The sequence below is a fragment of the Pimephales promelas genome, chromosome 6, assembly GCF_988280905.1.
Source record: "Pimephales promelas chromosome 6, fPimPro1.hap1.1, whole genome shotgun sequence".
In the NCBI taxonomy this organism is placed as follows: Eukaryota; Metazoa; Chordata; class Actinopteri; order Cypriniformes; family Leuciscidae; genus Pimephales; species Pimephales promelas.
Genome location: NC_142774.1, coordinates 10,262,665 through 10,280,998, shown reverse-complemented (window position 1 = coordinate 10,280,998; position 18,334 = coordinate 10,262,665). Strand labels below are relative to the sequence as shown.

Sequence of the window (18,334 nt, the reverse complement as noted above, 5' to 3'; positions counted from 1 at the left end):
TTTCGAGATTAAAGTCGAAATGTTTCGAGATTAAAGTCGAAATATTGTGCATTCATAACAGCGCGCGTCCACTGGCTCAGAGCGCGCGCGTGTGTGTCTGAAGTCGAACTGCCATGGATAAACACAAAATAGTCGCTTTTTACTTTTATCTGGGCTTTCAACAAAATTCTACACACGTCTTACGTGCTAGTGGCAGTGTTTCTGAGGTCTTTTCGTGATCGTCTAGTCAACACTATCTGGGTCGAGAACACAACAGTAACTGTTCGGTCTCCCTCTTCACCGTAAATACGCTCTGGATACATTTTAAGTGCATTCTGTATCCAATCATTTGGCCGGACCCTGTGATTTCCTAAGATTTAATAACCACTAATGGTTGAGGAGAGATTACGTATCTGATATGATTGTAAAGCACTCAAGTGTAGGCATAAATGAAAGCGCTATATAAATGCCCTATTCATTCATTCATTCATTCATTCATAAAGCTGGATTTCTCCATCCAGTCTGAAAAGTGTTTTCCGTGTTGGTTTTCCTATAGGCTAAAGTCTATTCCGGCGCAGTATATTTTATAACGTCATATAATGGTAGCCTAATGCTGGTAGATTGGCACCTCGAAATGTTTCGACTTTAATCTCGAAATGCTAGATTTTTTTTTTTTTTTACAGATTTTTTTTTTTAAAGATTTTTTTTTTTTTAGGTTGCGGTTCAGGGCTTCCGTATTTACCTTTTCTTATACTGGTTGAAAGTGTTGTGTGTGTTTTCATTTGGGCTATAACACCTTAAAATGTAAGGGATACTGGAGCTTGGTTGGGGTGGTGGGACTGCTCGCGGTGGGCGCTGGAAAATGTCCCTTATTTTCTAATCCAAAACTTGACAGGTATGCGTACAGGGAGCCCGTGAAAAAAGCAGGACGACTGCTATTGAGATGGTAATGGATTTATCCAGGTATGACAGACCTTGGTGCAGAGCGTTTGCTGGATAGCATATCGATCCCTGAGATGACCCTCAGGTCTCATTACTGAAACCTTGTAGAAAAGTCTCTTTAATTTTTCAATGGATTTTCTGAATTGTCTTTTTATCCACTGTCTACTTGTTAACTCTTATATAATTGATTAGTAGCTTAATTATGTTTTGGTTGAAAGTTTCACAAAGTCATTTTTCAATGTCGGTAAGTGAATCAATCAATAACTGTGGGATGGGACACAAGCGACAATTAGATCGAAAAAGAACGGCAACTCGTTTCTTTGTCCTTTGTACTCTGTTCACACAGAGTAGCTAACAGACGGTCAAGCCTTGGGACCGGTAAGACACTCGGTCCATTATGCCCAACCTGTTTATTAACCTCATCCCAGCTAAAGGTCGGCTTGCTAATGGTCCACACGGAGTATTTTAACACACTTCATTCTGTCCCTGCAGCCAGGCTTGGCTCAGTCTCCATCTGTCAGTACAGCAGTCCATTCACTACAGATCTGAGAACAGTTGTGCATGTTCACCACAAATGACTATTACAAACTCTGTGACTCTAGGATTGTGGAAAAATATACATTACCATCAAAAAGTTAGGGGTTTTTATATTTTTGAAAAAAACTTTTTTTATGCTCACCAAGGATTAAAAAAAAAGTATTCATGTGAAGGCAAAGCTGAATTAGAATTTTTAGCATCATTACTCTAGTCTTCAGTGTCACATGATATTTCAGAAATCATCATATTCGAGAATTTCAGTTGTGCTCTTGTGTTGAACAGTATTCATCTGAATACATATTTTGCCAAGCTGTATTTTATTCTTTTACTCACAGATTTGTTTATGTTTAAAGTCCTGAATATAGACAAATAATCACCCCAAAACCCATTAACATTATCAAGAACATTAAACTAAACAAATTAATCATCAATTACATCATCATACAGTCCTTAAAACAAAATACCCCCCCAAAAAAATGAGAAAACAGATAATAGATAATATATTTCAGCTTTTGGAGTTTAAATTGGCTTTTTTCTTTTCTCCACAAACTCATAATTGCTCTTCGACTGTGTTTATGGGATGATGAATGGTCTGTGAAACACCATCAATATCTGTTTGCCATTTTCATCGAAGTAATTTGGCTGAGCAAACACTACTGTAACTTCAGTCCAGACCAATGAGTATGCAAGGTTTGGAAAGGAACTCAGTGTGTATGGGAACAATCATAAAAGGAAAAAAAAAAAAAGGATGGAGAGAAAATTTAGTAAGAGAGACAGTGTGTGTGTGTGTGTGTGTGTGTGTGTAATGTGCTGCCAAATAAGGGCTGTAAATAATAGGCAGAAGCTGTCTACCTTAGCGGATACCTTAGCTGTCTGCAAACCGCCACACGCAAAAAAATAAATAAAAATACGACAGCAAATTACCACATTAATGACTTTAATGGTGAGATAATATGACAGATAATGAGTCTGAATTGTTGCCACATGACCCTAAAAATCGATTCTACTCTCTCAAGAAACCAGAATGACTAATAGAGAGGCAACTAGTCAAAAGAGAGCATTTTTGCCACTATGCCATCTTCAGTTATTAAACCTTTAGAGCTGGCGGCTTGATCAGCTAATAAGGAATGTTCTCAGAACTTCGGCTTACAATCCGGCAAGTTTCTTTCAAAGTTATAGACCTTATTCCAGAGCAGCGCCGTGACAGGTATGAAAGCAAGGCTGTGAGGGATAGACTAAAGGTCCGTTCACACTAAGCGCGATAACTATAAAGATATACTTCTAAAAATCGTTATCCATATTAAAGAATAACAGAGTTCACACCACAAATATACCGATAAAGATATGAGGATCACTTTCAGAACGATTTTTTTTTTCCCAGCTATCCAATGACAAAACACTGACAACCAATCAGAATCCATTCTAGTTTAAAGGTCTTGCGCATTAAAAATGGCAGATGACATTGCAGAGAAGTTCATCGTTGAGGTACAAAAAATCTTTTCAAAAATCCCTTTAAGGATAAGTTAAAAAAGATGGATATAAGGAAAGCAATCGTCGTATCCTGGGAATAAACAGAGAGAAGTATTCACGACGAGATATTATGTAGTTTAGCATAGTGTTATAAAATTACCTCAGGTAGGCTTATCCAGCGCTACAACAGTTGACAAAATTGCAGAAGTTGCAGTGAAAAGGGCGTTGGATAAATAAAGGTGTTGACTAGGCGATGTTTTTTTTTTTATCCTATCATTGACTTTGTCAGCTAAATCCACTGTTAGATATTAGCACTAGAGTTGCTAGATTGCTAGCATCGTGTACCCAAAAGCGCCTGTTTTTATTTTGATATTTGTAACGTAAAGCAGCAGCCATCGGTCGTTGGTGTGGACACATTTATAGTTATCTTAATAGTTATCGTGCTTAGTGTGAATTGAACTTTACTGTGTTTTCAATGGCATCTGCTGTAAAAAAAAGAAGAACAGAAATATCTTCTAAAGATATTAAAGATGAAGAAAAGCGTTTCAACAGAATAAATAAAAGCATGACCCTCGGAAGAGATGTTTATCCCTCACAGCCTCGCTTTCATACCCGCTCAAAATCAAAAATGGTGCTGAAGAGAATAATGATACATTTTATATAGTTGCTTGGTGACAAATATGATGCAGGGCAACATGGAGCCTATAGAATGTAGTTAGAATACTCCTGAAATTCAACATTATCAGGGCAAAAATACCCCTGTATAAGTTTTTGGCTCATATTTATATCATGATAAACAATAACACACAAGTGCTGTTTTTGTCCCTATAGCATGAGTGCAAATGTGATAGATTTTATACAACCATTAAAAAAAAAAAGTTAATATTGTGTTATATTTTATATACAGTATTACCTGCTTTTGCTCAAATTTGCCAACAAAAATGTAACCTTAAGAGCCAGAGCAGAATTTGTGTGTGTCTCCGAGCAACATGCAGCGGTGCTATATTTCTAAATGAATCCGCATTTTGATCAAATCAATCAGGAGAACCAATGATTAAATGGCCAAATTCATAAAATAAGCCATTTATTTAATTCCTGAATGAATCAGCAGTTTAAACAAATTGAATGAATGAATGAATGAATGAATGAATGATTGACTCAATGACTTAATGAATAAGAAAGTTACTTTAAAATATAATTCCATCAAAATATGTGTGCATTTCATATTTCCATAATAATAATAAAAAAATAAAAAAAATATATATTTTTTTTTTTGTTTTTTTGTTGTAATGTCTATTTGATGCTTTTCTCGTTTAACACAATAATGACTTTAAATGATCTTTTAGGAGTAATTTCTCAGCCAAATTTGACATGTGATTAATTTCCAATTAACTAAATTAATTTGAATCGCTTTACAGCCCTAAAAATACCATTTTCATAAAGGGATGGGAACATGAGCAAAAAGAGCATATTCATTTTTTTTTTTTTTTGTTCGATTTAGTTTGGGCCACTTCCTCCATGTGATAACAGGCTGCTCACCTTGCTTGCGGACGTCCTCCACAGCAGCGATAAGCTCCTCCTTTAGGTCCTGGCTGTCCTTGGCAATCTGCTCTCCCTTTTCTAAAAAGTTCTGGGTCGCCTGCTCCACGGACACAGCCAACACGTGAGCCTTCTTAGAGCGGCCCTTTTTCTTACTGGATGGGCCTTTGTTACTGGTATTGACCAGGGTGGTCACCTGTGGACGAGAAGAGCCAAAGATGAAAGATTGTTGTGTAAAAAGACTCATTTGACTCCCATTTCGACTGAACTGCCTAAAGTAGGTCTAGCAACATAACCTATGTATGGCACATTTAAAGTAAAGCGTTGTGTGCACAAGGATGATCGAGCATAAGCGGTTTTATTTCTAAACCAATGGGTCAGAAAAACTGCTGGGTTTATGTGCTTTCAGAATTATGTACAAGTAACATTAAGGGACTCTTGCAGTCGCAACAGTCAAAGACATAGATATTTAGCATAATGTTAGACCCAGAACCCAGTGTCCCCTTCAAACATACAGTAAGTTATCCATTACTGTATCCATTTAACAACTGCATCACAATCAAAATCCTCAAACTTCCCACATTATAGAGAAGTATGAATTTGGACAGGGTAAAAAAAAACAAAAAAACAGTGTTTACTTGCTTTGACAAAAGAGATAATTTGCAGTGCCGACATTTCTGCCAATTTCCCTACACATTTTATGTGATGCATAGTAACTCATTCCATAGTCAGGCATTAAGCTCCCAAAGGGCCTTTAAACTGGGCTTTTTCACTTTCTGCAGCAGGTCTCTGCTGGGACCGTTCTCCCAGGGTAATGTATTTCCAAGGACACCCACGCTAAGCAACTGCCATAGTACAACAAAGAACTAACTTGAGTTCCCTTTAAGTCAGTCATATTCAACGTTATGTCAGACTGATGTCATGGGATCTCACCTGGGAGCCCAATCACCTCAAGGGGTAACAAAACAAGCCATGGGCATTGGCCAGTGATATTTGCGTGCCGAATCACACCTGCAAACTCAGCATACAGCTGTTAAAACTTAAGACCCTCTTTGTCTGACATTTAATCACAGTTTTTAATTCTCTAAGGCGATGCACAGAATAACACTGGATTACATTAAGAGAGGTTTAATCAAAACAAGGCATAGTTGACTTTTAAAGGAGAAAATTGTAATTTATCTTAAGTAAATCCAGCTTAGACTGGGTTAATGATGAAAAAAATCATGAAATTGGGACAAAATACTTAAATGACTTTGCAAGGCAAAGCTTATGTAAGGAAAATCAGTTAATGTTGCCAGCAAAGCTTCATTACAGGAACTGCAGAAATGCTATTCAATAAAACACTCTTAGATTGTTAGATTCAGTTCAGAAAGTACAGAATATATACATTAGAGATAAATGTACAGTCAAGATGAAAGATCCAGGTATGAAACTATACAGCTCTGCTGGGAATCGGTTGACTTATACTACAAAAAAATATATGACGGCGGAATTCTGCTATTGACCAATCAGAATCAAGTATTTCAGAGTTTATAAAGGAGGAATGATTATTTTGAGTCAGATTTTTCCAATAAATAAATTAGTCCAGTTCACAAATATATAGATTCTCGAATTCAACTACAACCCCAAATTAGAAAAAGTTGAGTCATTTTGTAAAATGCAATGAAATCAAGAATTTGTGATTTGCTCATTCTATTTCACCTTTTATTAGCTGACAAGAGTATAAAGAAACATTTTCCAATGTTTTAAATGACCAACATAATTTTATTTTGTAAATATGAACAAATTATGATGTTGATGTTGGGAGAGAGACCAAATAAAAGTGGACAGATTATCCAAATTAGATTATCCAACAATTGAAGAGTTCAGATGCAAAAGCCTCTAAATGCCATTTGAAATTTTCTTCTAAAATGACCATTTTTATCAAGCTTGTATATTTAAGTTCAGTAATTTCACTTAAATGACAATTAATAGGTAATCTTCATTGCCATTTAAGTGAAATTACTGAACTTAAATATACAAGCTTGATAAAAATGATCATTTTAGAAGGAAATTTCAAATGGCACTTAGAGGCTTTTGCATCTGAACTCTTCAATCTTAAAACAGTTCACAATGAGCAGCTGAATTGCTAATAATTGAGGGTATCATCATGTTTGGGTGTAAAAGTGCTTCTCAGTCTTTATAAGCAAAGATGGGTCATGGCTCATCACTTTGTGCCAAATATCTTGAGAGAATTGTCAAACAATAATAAAAAAAAAATAATCACATTTCTCAATGCAAGATTGCAAAGCATTCATGCCTTTCATCATCTTCCATTGTCACAAGATTCATAAATCTCAGTCTGTGTTGGGTAAGGCAGTAGACCTCTGTTGAATGTGCGTACCTTTTAGCCCTCAGATGGCATTGCACAAGATACCATCATGCTCTGTCAAATACAGACACATGTGCCCAGGAGTAATTTGGAAAACCATTTTCACTGACGCTGCATCAAGAAATGCCACTTGAATCTCTGTTACGCAAGGAGAAAGCCATACATCAGTTCTATGTAGAGATGCCGGCAAGTTCTCTGGGCCTGAGCTCATCTCAGATGGTCTAAAAGAATGTGGAAATGTCTGCTGTGGTCAGATGAGTCCATGTTTCAACTTGTTTTTGGGAGAAAATGGAATCGAGTTCTCAGTCCCAAAGACGAAAGGGACCAACCAGACTTTCACCAGCGACCAGAGCCGATCTCATACGCACACTACGGAAGTTGCTTAGGGCCCTGCAAAGCCCCCTCGTGTCAAACCGCATCAATCAAAGTTTACAACATCGATGAGAAAAGAGAGACAGAGAAAAACACCATGTGAGTGAATTGCACGAACAGCGATCAGGCAGACTTGTGTCCTCTCCTCACCAAGTTTGATGTCCGCAAAGAACAGTAAAGTTAAGTTGATGTGTTTTTCTCTCTATCTGTCTCTCTAACCTAGCAGCAACAGTGCATCTTTTGGTCTTTCGGTGTCTGCTTGCTAATACCGGCCACATCCAGGGCTGTGTTCTGTGCCTTTCTGCCAGACAAAAAGAAAAAGGGAGATAGAAATATTTATTACGCTTGACAATACAAAGGGCAATGGTGTTTGTTTATAGACTGCAGCTCGGAAAAGTTTCTTTGAGTATCTGGATTGTGCTGGAGTCTAGTCACTTCTTTCCGTCTGCAGAGTCCATTTAAAACACTACTGCTAGCGATTGCCACTGCTTACTAATGGCTTCCGTACGTATGTAAGCCCAAGTAGACGAGAACGCGCATGAAGTTTCACACCACATTGGACCCGACTCATCCACACACAATTGAACCTACAGGCTTATAGAGGCAACCGTGGCAGTCAAGGTGTTTCTATTACATTTTGGTTGGCTCATAAATGTACAAATGAAGACTATATATTATTATTATTTTTTTTTTTAGTAAAAACCTACACATAGCCCCTTTAAAAAGTGCAATTAAAAACAAAAGGTGATGACGCAGTTGTAAACATGTATCGGTCCAAACTTTTTTGGAGTGTGTTGCAGCCATCAAAATTTGTTCATATTTACAAAATACAATTATGTTGGTCAGTAAAGCATTGGAAAACGTTTCTTTGTACTTTTGTCAGTTAAAAAAAAAAAGGTTAAAAAGAATGAGCAAATCACAGATTCTTGATTTTATTGAATTTTGCTTTTTTTCTGATTTGGGGTTGTAAAACTACAGCTAAGAACAACCTAAATATTAGTCACAAACAAAGTCATTTAGAGCACGTTTATGATGCTTCTATGGTATTTTGTATCCCTTTAGACAATTTTGACAGCCGTATCAATCATTCATGTGCATTATATTGAAAAGAGCATCAGCAAATGTGGAGCTGATGTATATGAGGGTAACATTATTGGGTTAACCCCTTTAATATAATACATCCAATTCAGTACATACTGAAAATATCCAGTTTCACTGTGGGTGAGTTCAGTGCTCCTGAAGGGAATTCCCTGACGCTACTATCACTCATAACCACACAATCAATCCCAGCTGAGGCTTACCTTCTCTTGGATAACACTGTCAGTGCCAATAGCAAGACAAATGAAGCACTAACATTCATAAATAAACCCCAGTTCTAGAATTCTCTGTTCTATAATAATGCGGGAACAATAAAACTGTGGGGAAGTTTTCAATAGTATTATGACAACAAAAGCGTAAATAAATGGTAGCAATAGAAAGACAGTCACGAAAGGATCCAAACACATCCTCCTCCCTTGTTCTGTGTAACACACAGAGATGAAGTCTATCCTCCTGTGCAGAGAGCATTGATTTATCCATATAGCTCCCAGATAACCTCCTAGATGCTTGCTGAGCTGGCTTTCATCATTATCATGATCTGGTTAGCCCTGACCATGAAATCTGATCACTTGTGTGATGTAAGTAACATTATAGAGGGCTTTTTACACTTGAAATAGTTAATCCTGGGTCATTCAAAACCCTGGGTGAACAGAATCATGTTTTAAATTGCTCATTATAATAAATCATGGATATGTATTAACTGACAATTCACACACATTCCTAAACCTTGGGTTAACATTATCATTATTTCATAATTTGCATATGGGGTGTCAGTGTCATTGATTAGGCAAACACAGCATGTAACCTGTTTAAAAAAAAAAAAAATTGGGTGGAGGAATTTGGTTGGGAACCACTCCTCTAGAGAGGACACAGTGCGAGTTCTCATTAGAAAGTTATGCCGTAACCATGGTTCCCTGAGAAGGGGAACGAGGCACATGGTGTTAAGCATAATGTGAAAAGCCCGAACTGTATGTGTATTTAAACTGTCTAAGGCTGTTAAATGTTTCATCTGAACCAGCTGGGTCAACATGAAAGGATATAGAGTTAAAACGACATAAAAACAGCTTTGGCAGCTTTGTTAGAAGATACCAGAAGATAATTACTTTTTGTCTTCACTTATTTGACTTCATTAAATCTGACATCAAAACGATTCTGTTATCACAGGCTAAAAATGTTTTACTGAGGTCAAATAAAAAGTTGCCATGATCTGCCTGCAATGAATGGAATTATTATCTTTAATGAGAAGATTTGTTTTCTTTATTTAAATTACAGAATCTTAAAACAATATATTTAAGAGTCAGAAAGACAGATTCACATATTGATCCAAATGTTACCACAACTCATGCAAAGTCATCCAAATCCACCTGACATCTCTGGTCTAATTGGAGACACACTTCATGGCTGGGTTTCCATGGAGACGCCCACAGTCCTGTCAAAACCGTCAACAAAAGGTCCAGGTGAAAATAAAAGTTGCACTGCTACACTGCTACACGTGGCTGATGTGGCAAAAGTCAACAAAACTATGAAATAAAACAACTGAGAGTGTGGGAATTATACAGTGACCAAACATTGCTAAACAAACCAAAACTAAAACACCTAAAAACATTAAAAAAAAAAAAGTCAAGTGAAACTTCAAGTGAAAAGTTGACCGAAAAGAATCAAATCAGCATATTGGAATAATTTCGGAAGGAACATTTGATACTGAAGACTTTCTACTACAGGATTAATTACAATTTTAACATTTTAAAATGTAATAATGTTCCACAACATCACTGTGTTTTTGAACAAATAATTGGAACCTTAATAAATAGCATTCCCTCTGCAACATATTTTTTTTGATATTCTCTACAGACAACTTCACCAAGATGGATGATTTGGCTGGAAGTGCTGGGGAAGCTCATTAATTCTCCACTAAGATTCCTAGGACTGTGTTTCAGGTGTCCATGCCAACATTGTCAAGGTTGCTAACAGCACAGTATGTCAAGAAAAAGAAAAGACACCATCTAACAGACAAAAGTGTGAAAGCTCTCTGTGCTGAAACATAGAATGAAGTCTCAGTTTTACCAGGCAGCCCACAATCCTTTCATGGTGTCACAAAAACCAAGGGTGGCAATAGCATGGGGGGCCTAAATGAAGGGGAGTCTGCTTGAGTTGGAAAACCTAATTGAAAACGTCAACCTAAAATGACAAATGAAGCGGCACAGCCATTCTACATACTTCTGAGTTTTAAGAAAGTGCTGGTGGCAATGAAGCGCTCTTAATATTCAAGAAAAGTATAACTTTTCAGTCAGACAATTCTCTTGAAACAGAACAGAACAGAAAATGTCACAAAAAAAAGCTATAAAAGAAGAAAATAACAGGATAGAAGAAAGAATAAAACGATAATGGGGAGCGTTTATGCATCACATATTTGTTTTCTGTACAATGCTGTGCCAAGCACCACAAAGACTCAAAGCTATCCAACACAAAGTGTTGTATAGCCTCTCTGTTATGCTATTTCACCATCTATTAATTCACACAGAATATCATAGGATCATTATTATTTGAATGTCATAAAAGGTCTCATAATGGTAAATCACGCAAACAGTTTGGTAATTAATGGCTGCCTTTTAAAAGCTCAACAGCAAACACGGACACAGTTGAAATAGTTTGAACACAATGCAATCACATTACAATGTTTGACCTGCAACACTGAAGCAAGCCATGTGAAACAGTCTCTTTAAAGGTGGCCTTAAATATTTAACAAGTACAGTATCAAACTGGTGTGATTAAAACATTTAGTTGTGTAATCAAACTACTAAATTCAAATCTGCATTTGTGCAATATAGGCCCCTGTGTTTGTTTGGTTTATATTATTTCTATAATTGTTTGTTTCTCATTATTTGGTAACTTTTTTTCTAGTCTGAGGTGCACATTAGACTGTTAAAAAAAACACCAAGTGATTTATTTCTTTATTAGTTTTATCCTCATTTGCAAAACTAACCTTCTGGGTTCAAGTCTGCAGCATGGTTTCCGGGGGTGGGTGTTTAAGAGGACGGGCGGCCTTCCTGTTCCTCATTTTATGCTATCCCAAAGAATTCTGGGTAGTGTAGGCATAGTCCATTTCTCAATGGGAGCAGGGGGTTATTGTTTCCTGTTTTATTGTGTTTATGTTTATTGTATGTAAAAATGTATTTGTTTATTATTTGTATTACTTTCCTTGTATAATTTGAGGTTGATGTATTTTGAATATTATTTTAATTTTCAGTATAGTTATGTATTATGTATGTGAACATTATTTAAATTCCCTACTACTGTAAAATGGTTGACCCTTTCAGTATTGCATTAAGACACTCAGGTGCTGGTGCTGTCAAAATAAAAGTCCCAATTCCGACACATTAGCCAAAGAGAACAACTCATAAGCCGATGCTGATAGTTAAAAAAATGGCAAATATATCTGCCCTGGTGATATATCGGACGACAACTATTATAGAAATTAAATTGATCACGTAATTTAGGGAGATTTTTAGCTGATCATCTTTCAGCATCATCATCTAGCCACTGTCTTGAGATGTGAGCGTTCCACTTCGTTTACAGTATTAAACTTATATTTCGCACATTTGAATTGTGTTTTGACAGATTAGTTAGACAACTTCCCACAGAGTGTTTCAGCATTGTGAGAATACACTTACTAATTATAGATCTCAATAGACATCTGACGTCCTGCCATAAATGACAGGGAATTCTCCAAAAGTGAAAAAAATGCTGACAGAGGAAAGGGAGGGGGAAGACCTATGGGATGAAAAGTCACAAGGAAAGAATGAGGACAAGTATGCTTGAGCTGTCCCGAAGCCCAATTTAAAAGGGACACATCATGGCGAGATGTAGCAGGTGGCCTGGAGAATAGACTGACAGCTCCTACCTATCCATGCGATGAGATCTAACGCTTAGTCAGGCTTAGTCACTTTAACTTGCGAAACCATGCTCACAGCCAGACTAGAGACAGCCAGATGAGTTATTTCACTTCAGTGAACCAAAGAAATAAACATCAGTTTATTTAAAACAACTGCTTAGTGTAGTGGAACGAAGAACCGCTGAGAGTCTGAGCATGATAAAACTGTTAATGGCATATTGAAGGACCCAAGTGTGGTAAGTGACCTGGAAACTATAAATGAGCTCCAATAAAAGTCACAGACCATCTCGAAAACATCACTAGCTGCCATTGCCGTCCTTTCCCCACGGTCCATAGACCTCTACAGTTCTGTTTTATCAGTAATCAATAATACTAAATGTTCCACGAGGGATCTACTTGGCTCAGAGAGCCCACCAGTGAATCCAGGCACGTTAATTCAATAATTTCTTAATTAACCCATTTAAGCCCACCGGCAACTATAGTTGCCGCTTTGTATAGTTGTCATTTTCCTTGTGTAAGTATTTTTCTAGATGTTATCCATGTTGAATGTCGCAATGTCATGCAAGGAAACAACCAAATAAAGGATTTCAAGAAAAAAAAAAGGTATTCACTTCCTTCCTGTCACATGAGGCTGTCAACTTCCTACCCCTACTTCCAGGAAGCATGGCGAAGACAAACCCTCCCAAAGAAAGCAAATTTTCATATTACTAATAAGTATTTTTTGTTGACATATATATATCAATATAATCATGAAGGTCTCTAGAATCCTCTAAACAAAACAAATCTTAGATCTATAGTTTTTTGTATACTTAGTCAAAAGTGCAAGCGGCAACTATAGTTGCCGGTGGGCAAATGCCTTGTAAGTACATATATCATGGGGAAATGGGGTATACTGTGTTAATAGGTTAATAATTCAAGGTTATTGGACTTGTTTAATAAGTTTACCCTTTTATGCACTGTTATTTTAGTTTTTTGCCATTTTGCCATTTGTTTATATATATATATATATATATATATATACATACATTATACATATGTAAGCAATAAGGTACGAGAGGCTGTGCTGTATCGTGAATAAGTAACGGCTGAAGGGCGTTGTTAGGCACGACGCGAAGCGGAGTGCCTGCAACCCCTTCAGCCGTTACTTATTCACGATACAGCACTTGCCTCGAGTACCTTATTGCTTTTATAAAACGGTTGCCACACAATATTACAATAAAAAACAATGTATTAGTGCAACTTTTTAATGTAGTTTAATCAATAAAAACATTCCTTCCGCTAGAAAAATATAGTCCCTGGCTGTGAACAACAACGTTCCAATGTGTAATATGCAGGAAAGCTCAAATAAAAACAACAAAACCATTCTCAAACTTTGTCTCATTCTTTTTATTTTTTTACAACACAAAATTTGTGAAATTTCCTCACACAAATAGGCATAGCTTATCTCTCAGCAAACTAACAAATAAAATAATAAAAAACACAAGGGCACATATTTTGATAGATAACAGTTAGGTCTTTAATCTAGTTATTAATTTAGTTGCTTAAATGCTGCCTAACAAGAGATACTTTATTTATTGTTGTTTATTTAAATTTATTTGAACATCTCCGTTTATTGTGCACGCATTAAATATTTGACTAATTTCAATCGACTGTGGTGATATAACCTCCTCTTTAGTTGGGGCTCAGCGCTGTCAGCGGTGTTTTCTGTTGAATGTCACTCCAGTGCTTTCTTTGTTTTAAGTTTAGCCTCCACTTTACTTTTACACTTATGTCCACTCACAGACATAATTTAAAAAGGCTAAAATGTTTAAAGTAAATTTCGATTTATATAGGTGGCATGACGATGGATAAGTGGTTTGAGGAACAATTTGGAGAGACTTCTACAAATACGAACTGTCATGCTGAAGTGCTGAAATGTAATACATTCGAGAAGACTCGTAATGAAAAAAATACCGTGCAGCAAACCCAATGGGCAGTGAAATGCTCCGGTGACTGGTATAGTGACAGGTTGGGATTAAGCGCATCGGACAGTTTATGGTGCTGAAATCTTTAGTAGAAATCGGTGTGTGTTTCATCACGACCCTCTCTTCTTATTGTCTTTACGACTCCACCGAAAACATTATTGGATGAGGTGAATTCGCTGTGTCTCTTCACCAGGACAAACTCAAAGGTGGATCATTCAGGAATCTGTTCAGACCCGCGCGTAACGCTACATAGCTAATGATCCCATATTTTTCTCCTGTGGAGCTTCTGACGCCGGTTTCACACCGCACGCGTTAGCAGAGCGTCAGCAGCGCGTATTTTTTCCGGCGCCCATGTTTATTAGATTAGATTAGAGCATTCACACCGCACGCAGAGGCGGCGCGGCATCGCGTAGCAGGAGCAGAGCAGGAGCAGCAGTGCCGCGATCGTTTCGGCGTTCTTTCTATTTTTGCCGCGCAGCTTACGCTGAATTAAAGCAACATTGCATTGATCATGGCCAAATTAACGCTCTGCTAACGCGTGCGGTGTGAAACCGGCGTGACAGTTCCGTAGAAGTCACGGATGGTGCGTTGAGTTCCGTCTTGGTGATTTGTTTAAAATATGCTGCAACCGTTTTCACTACACCAGTCACCGAAGCATTTCACTGCACATTGGTATATGTGTGGTTGCTAAGGGTGTTGCTAAGGGCGCAGTGATAACTAGAACCGTTGGGTGAAGCGGTCATTGCCGTGTTTTATCGTGAATAAAGCACAGCTCTTGACCAATCAGAATCAAGGATTGGAACTAACCGTTTTATAAATACACATTATGCAATATGCATATACATATATATACACTTTGCAACAAATTACATTTTTGATATATGCATATCTACATATTATGAAATCATAATTATAACAATATAAGTTACTTTTTGTCAAAGTTTAGCAGTTTTTGTACTGAAAAAAAAAATATCAGTTTTTCAATAATGTTACATTATGATTAGAACCAAACCTGATCAGGATGTTACAAAGAGAAAAGTTGCAGTCTTTAGAGTTTATAATTTATTTCAAACATCTTTTTTTCATGTAATTCAAAAAATTGTGTGAAGTGTGCCACCAAATTTCTGTGTTCTTTCTGATTTTGAGGATGAATTTTGTCCATTGACAAAAATCATTTGATTCGATAACATTATTGAAAAACAGATTTTTTCCAGTACAAAAAATGCCTAAACTTCGACAAAAAGTTACTTTTATTGTTATAATTGTGATTTCATAATATCTAGATATGAAAACAACTGGAAAAACTTGTGAAAATATGTCTTTCATTTAGTCAAATATAGCAAATCGCAAATAGTGGAGCTCTGCAGCCATCTACTGGTTAAAGTGATAATTTGTTACTTTTAAAACGGCATTTTCCAAAAGATTGGCAAAAATCTTACACTAAACCATGTCAAATTGTCCATGTTATCCCCATAAATGAAAGTTAGAAATGTGGGTCAAAAAGACCCCAAACAGCACACAAGGTTTAAGACAAACGGATTTGTTGTTTGTTGTGTTTTTATATTCAAGACATTATAAGCTATAGATTCCGCTTTTTGGGTTCGCATCAAACATTCTTCGACTTTTATACACAATAAATGTGTTTATGAATAAAGATTGATCTGTTGAAAGCAGTTATTTTGAGATAGATGCCAAATGTTCTCCTCCTATTCATATTTAACATTGATGGGGTTCATACAACATATTTGCCCACCGGCAACTATAGTTGCCGCACATTAAAATACGATTTTCAAGAAGAAAAAAAAAAACCTGAGGAAATAAATGCAGAATATGTTCACATAGGACATTATTAACACGACTATATGCATGAAACCATTCAGAAAAATTTGGGCACAAATGGGTTAAAAGGACAACACAATTCTGCTCAGATTTCTGCTGGCTGATTTCTAAGCCTACTACTCAGATCTTGGGTGTCAGCCAATCAACTTCAAATACCACACTGGCCTCTGGGTTACCCACAGAGAGAATATACCCATATCTACAACTTATGCACGAGGGAGCCGCCAATTCTAAGTTAATACCGTCAGGGTTGCAGGTGACAGGGGAGGAGAAAGATTTCATACATTATCTTATCAGCGGTCCCTCTCCTTTCCACCTTATCCATCCTTCTGTGTGTTGAGAATCCATTCCCAGATAGATTTCCAATCCATAGTTCCACTCAAAGAGAGTTGCTTGAATCACTAGCATGTGGACGACCATAAATATCAGTCCTGATTGAAAAGCAGTGTGAGCGAGCCTACCACCGCTAAAACAATACAGCCTTCCTGAGAAGCTCTGACCTGAGGTGAAAGTCAAAGATGCTCTCACAGAGAGACAAGTAAACTGCCAAAAGAAATCCTTTGCTTCTCCTCCCCCACTGGATTTAGTCAGAATAGATTTAGTTATCTCTTCAGGGAGAGGCAGAGAAATCAGTTGCCAGGCAAAAGTGCACTCACGCCATGCATGTACCAAAACTGCAGTCAAATTAAGATATTGAGACCTTCTGATATATATAGCCACACATTTTACCTCCTTCAATCACACTAAAGTTCACTGTCAGAATCCAAGTTCCGAATCAACCAACACGAAGTACTGAACCAATTTACAAAAAGAACAAAATGCTCTACCCTTCAAAAGTGTACCGACCGTACACTTTTGAAGGGTAGAGCATTCCATTCTTTTTGTAAGACGTTTTTGAAAGAAATGAATACCTTAGCATGAATGTGATGGATTGCTCAAAAGTTACAGTAAATACTTTTACTTATATTTTAAATACCGGTAAATGATGAACTTTCTATCTATCAAAGAATGGGGGGGGGGGGGGTGATAATAATAAGAAAGTGTTTGGTGTCTTGAGAACCAAATCAACCAATTAGAAGGATTTCTAAAGAATCATGTGACACTTAACACTGGAGTAATAGAAACACAGGCATAAACTACATTTTAAAGGGGTCATTGTAATCACAACATTTTTTTTCTTCTTGTCAGATCAACTTAAATAATTAATGTGGATCAGATAACATAATATTTTGAGTTATCTCCTTCATTGTATTAACTCAATTTTTTCCATTTCAATGAGCTTAAAATTTTAAGGCAACCAGGTTAATTAATTTGTTTTAGTTAAACCAACATATTTTTTTTTATTTTTTTTTACAGGGAGGTAATATTTTAATGTTCATTATTTTGTTTATTCATTATTGCAGCTCCTCTGTCTGTCTAAAATGTGATTTCTACAACACCCCTCCTTCCGAAAAGCTCACAGTGCTCAGCTGACCAGCAGTGGCCGGCAGACTCAGTGTGTTGTGATTGGACAAACACCTCAAATGTGTCGGAAATGTAACACCCATAATCATAACCATAATCGTCTCAGCATCAGCTTCCAAGCCTTCGAGCAATTGTAAACACAGTTAATAATGTTAATAATGTTTTACCATGGAAATGTGGACGATCAAGCTGATTCGGACCCAACTTTGAAAACACAACTTGAGCAGAACTTTTCACAGTGGTAAGTAGTCTTTATATAGCCAGCATTGTACATTCCAAGGTTCAGGAAGCTATACGTGAGTGAAATTAAAGTAAACTTTGGGTTGTTCTGTTCTGGGACAGCATCATATATAGAAATTTCAACCACTGATTTCTAAAGACGTTTAATATAAACACAATATTTCCATGACATGATGACAAGACAATTTTCTGAAACTTCGTCTTCTCTCTTTGTGGCCATTATGCTAATATTTATCATTGTGACCTAGACGTTTGCAGAAGTAATATCGAGCCTTGGATGGAGGCGGGCAGGTCTGCATCGGTGTTCTCTGTTAGATAGAATGAAAGACTTTTTGGGAGACTGCCGTATTTTTTTTTTGCATTAAAAATACATCATATGACCCATTTAAAAAAAATAAAATAAAAATAAAAAAAAGGATACAGTACTTTCAGTCTACTTTTTATGTACTTCACAGAATTTATCCTTACAATTCCACCTAAATATACTTATGACGTCTACTGTCAGAAAGGTCTAAGTATATTTGTATATACACTATACACTCAAAAAAATTAACTAGGAAGGTTGTGCACTTTACATAATATATTTATATTTAGCTTACATATAATAATTGTGTTTTTTGACTTGAA

The 18,334-nt window shown here is 36.7% G+C and overlaps 1 protein-coding gene across 3 annotated transcripts in view; it reads right to left on the bottom strand.

Moving 5' to 3' along the window:
- ctnna2 (catenin alpha 2) overlaps positions 1-18,334 on the bottom strand; it is a 443,954-nt gene that overhangs the window by 365,023 nt on the left and 60,597 nt on the right. For 2 of the 3 annotated variants that reach the window (XM_039689255.2, XM_089132075.1), the window contains exon 3: positions 4,468-4,663. In XM_039689255.2, coding sequence (XP_039545189.2) covers positions 4,468-4,663 — 196 coding nt within the window. Of the gene's footprint in view, positions 1-4,467; positions 4,664-11,291; positions 11,344-18,334 lie in introns of those variants that run through there. The other variant, XM_039689246.2, reaches the window with a different exon arrangement.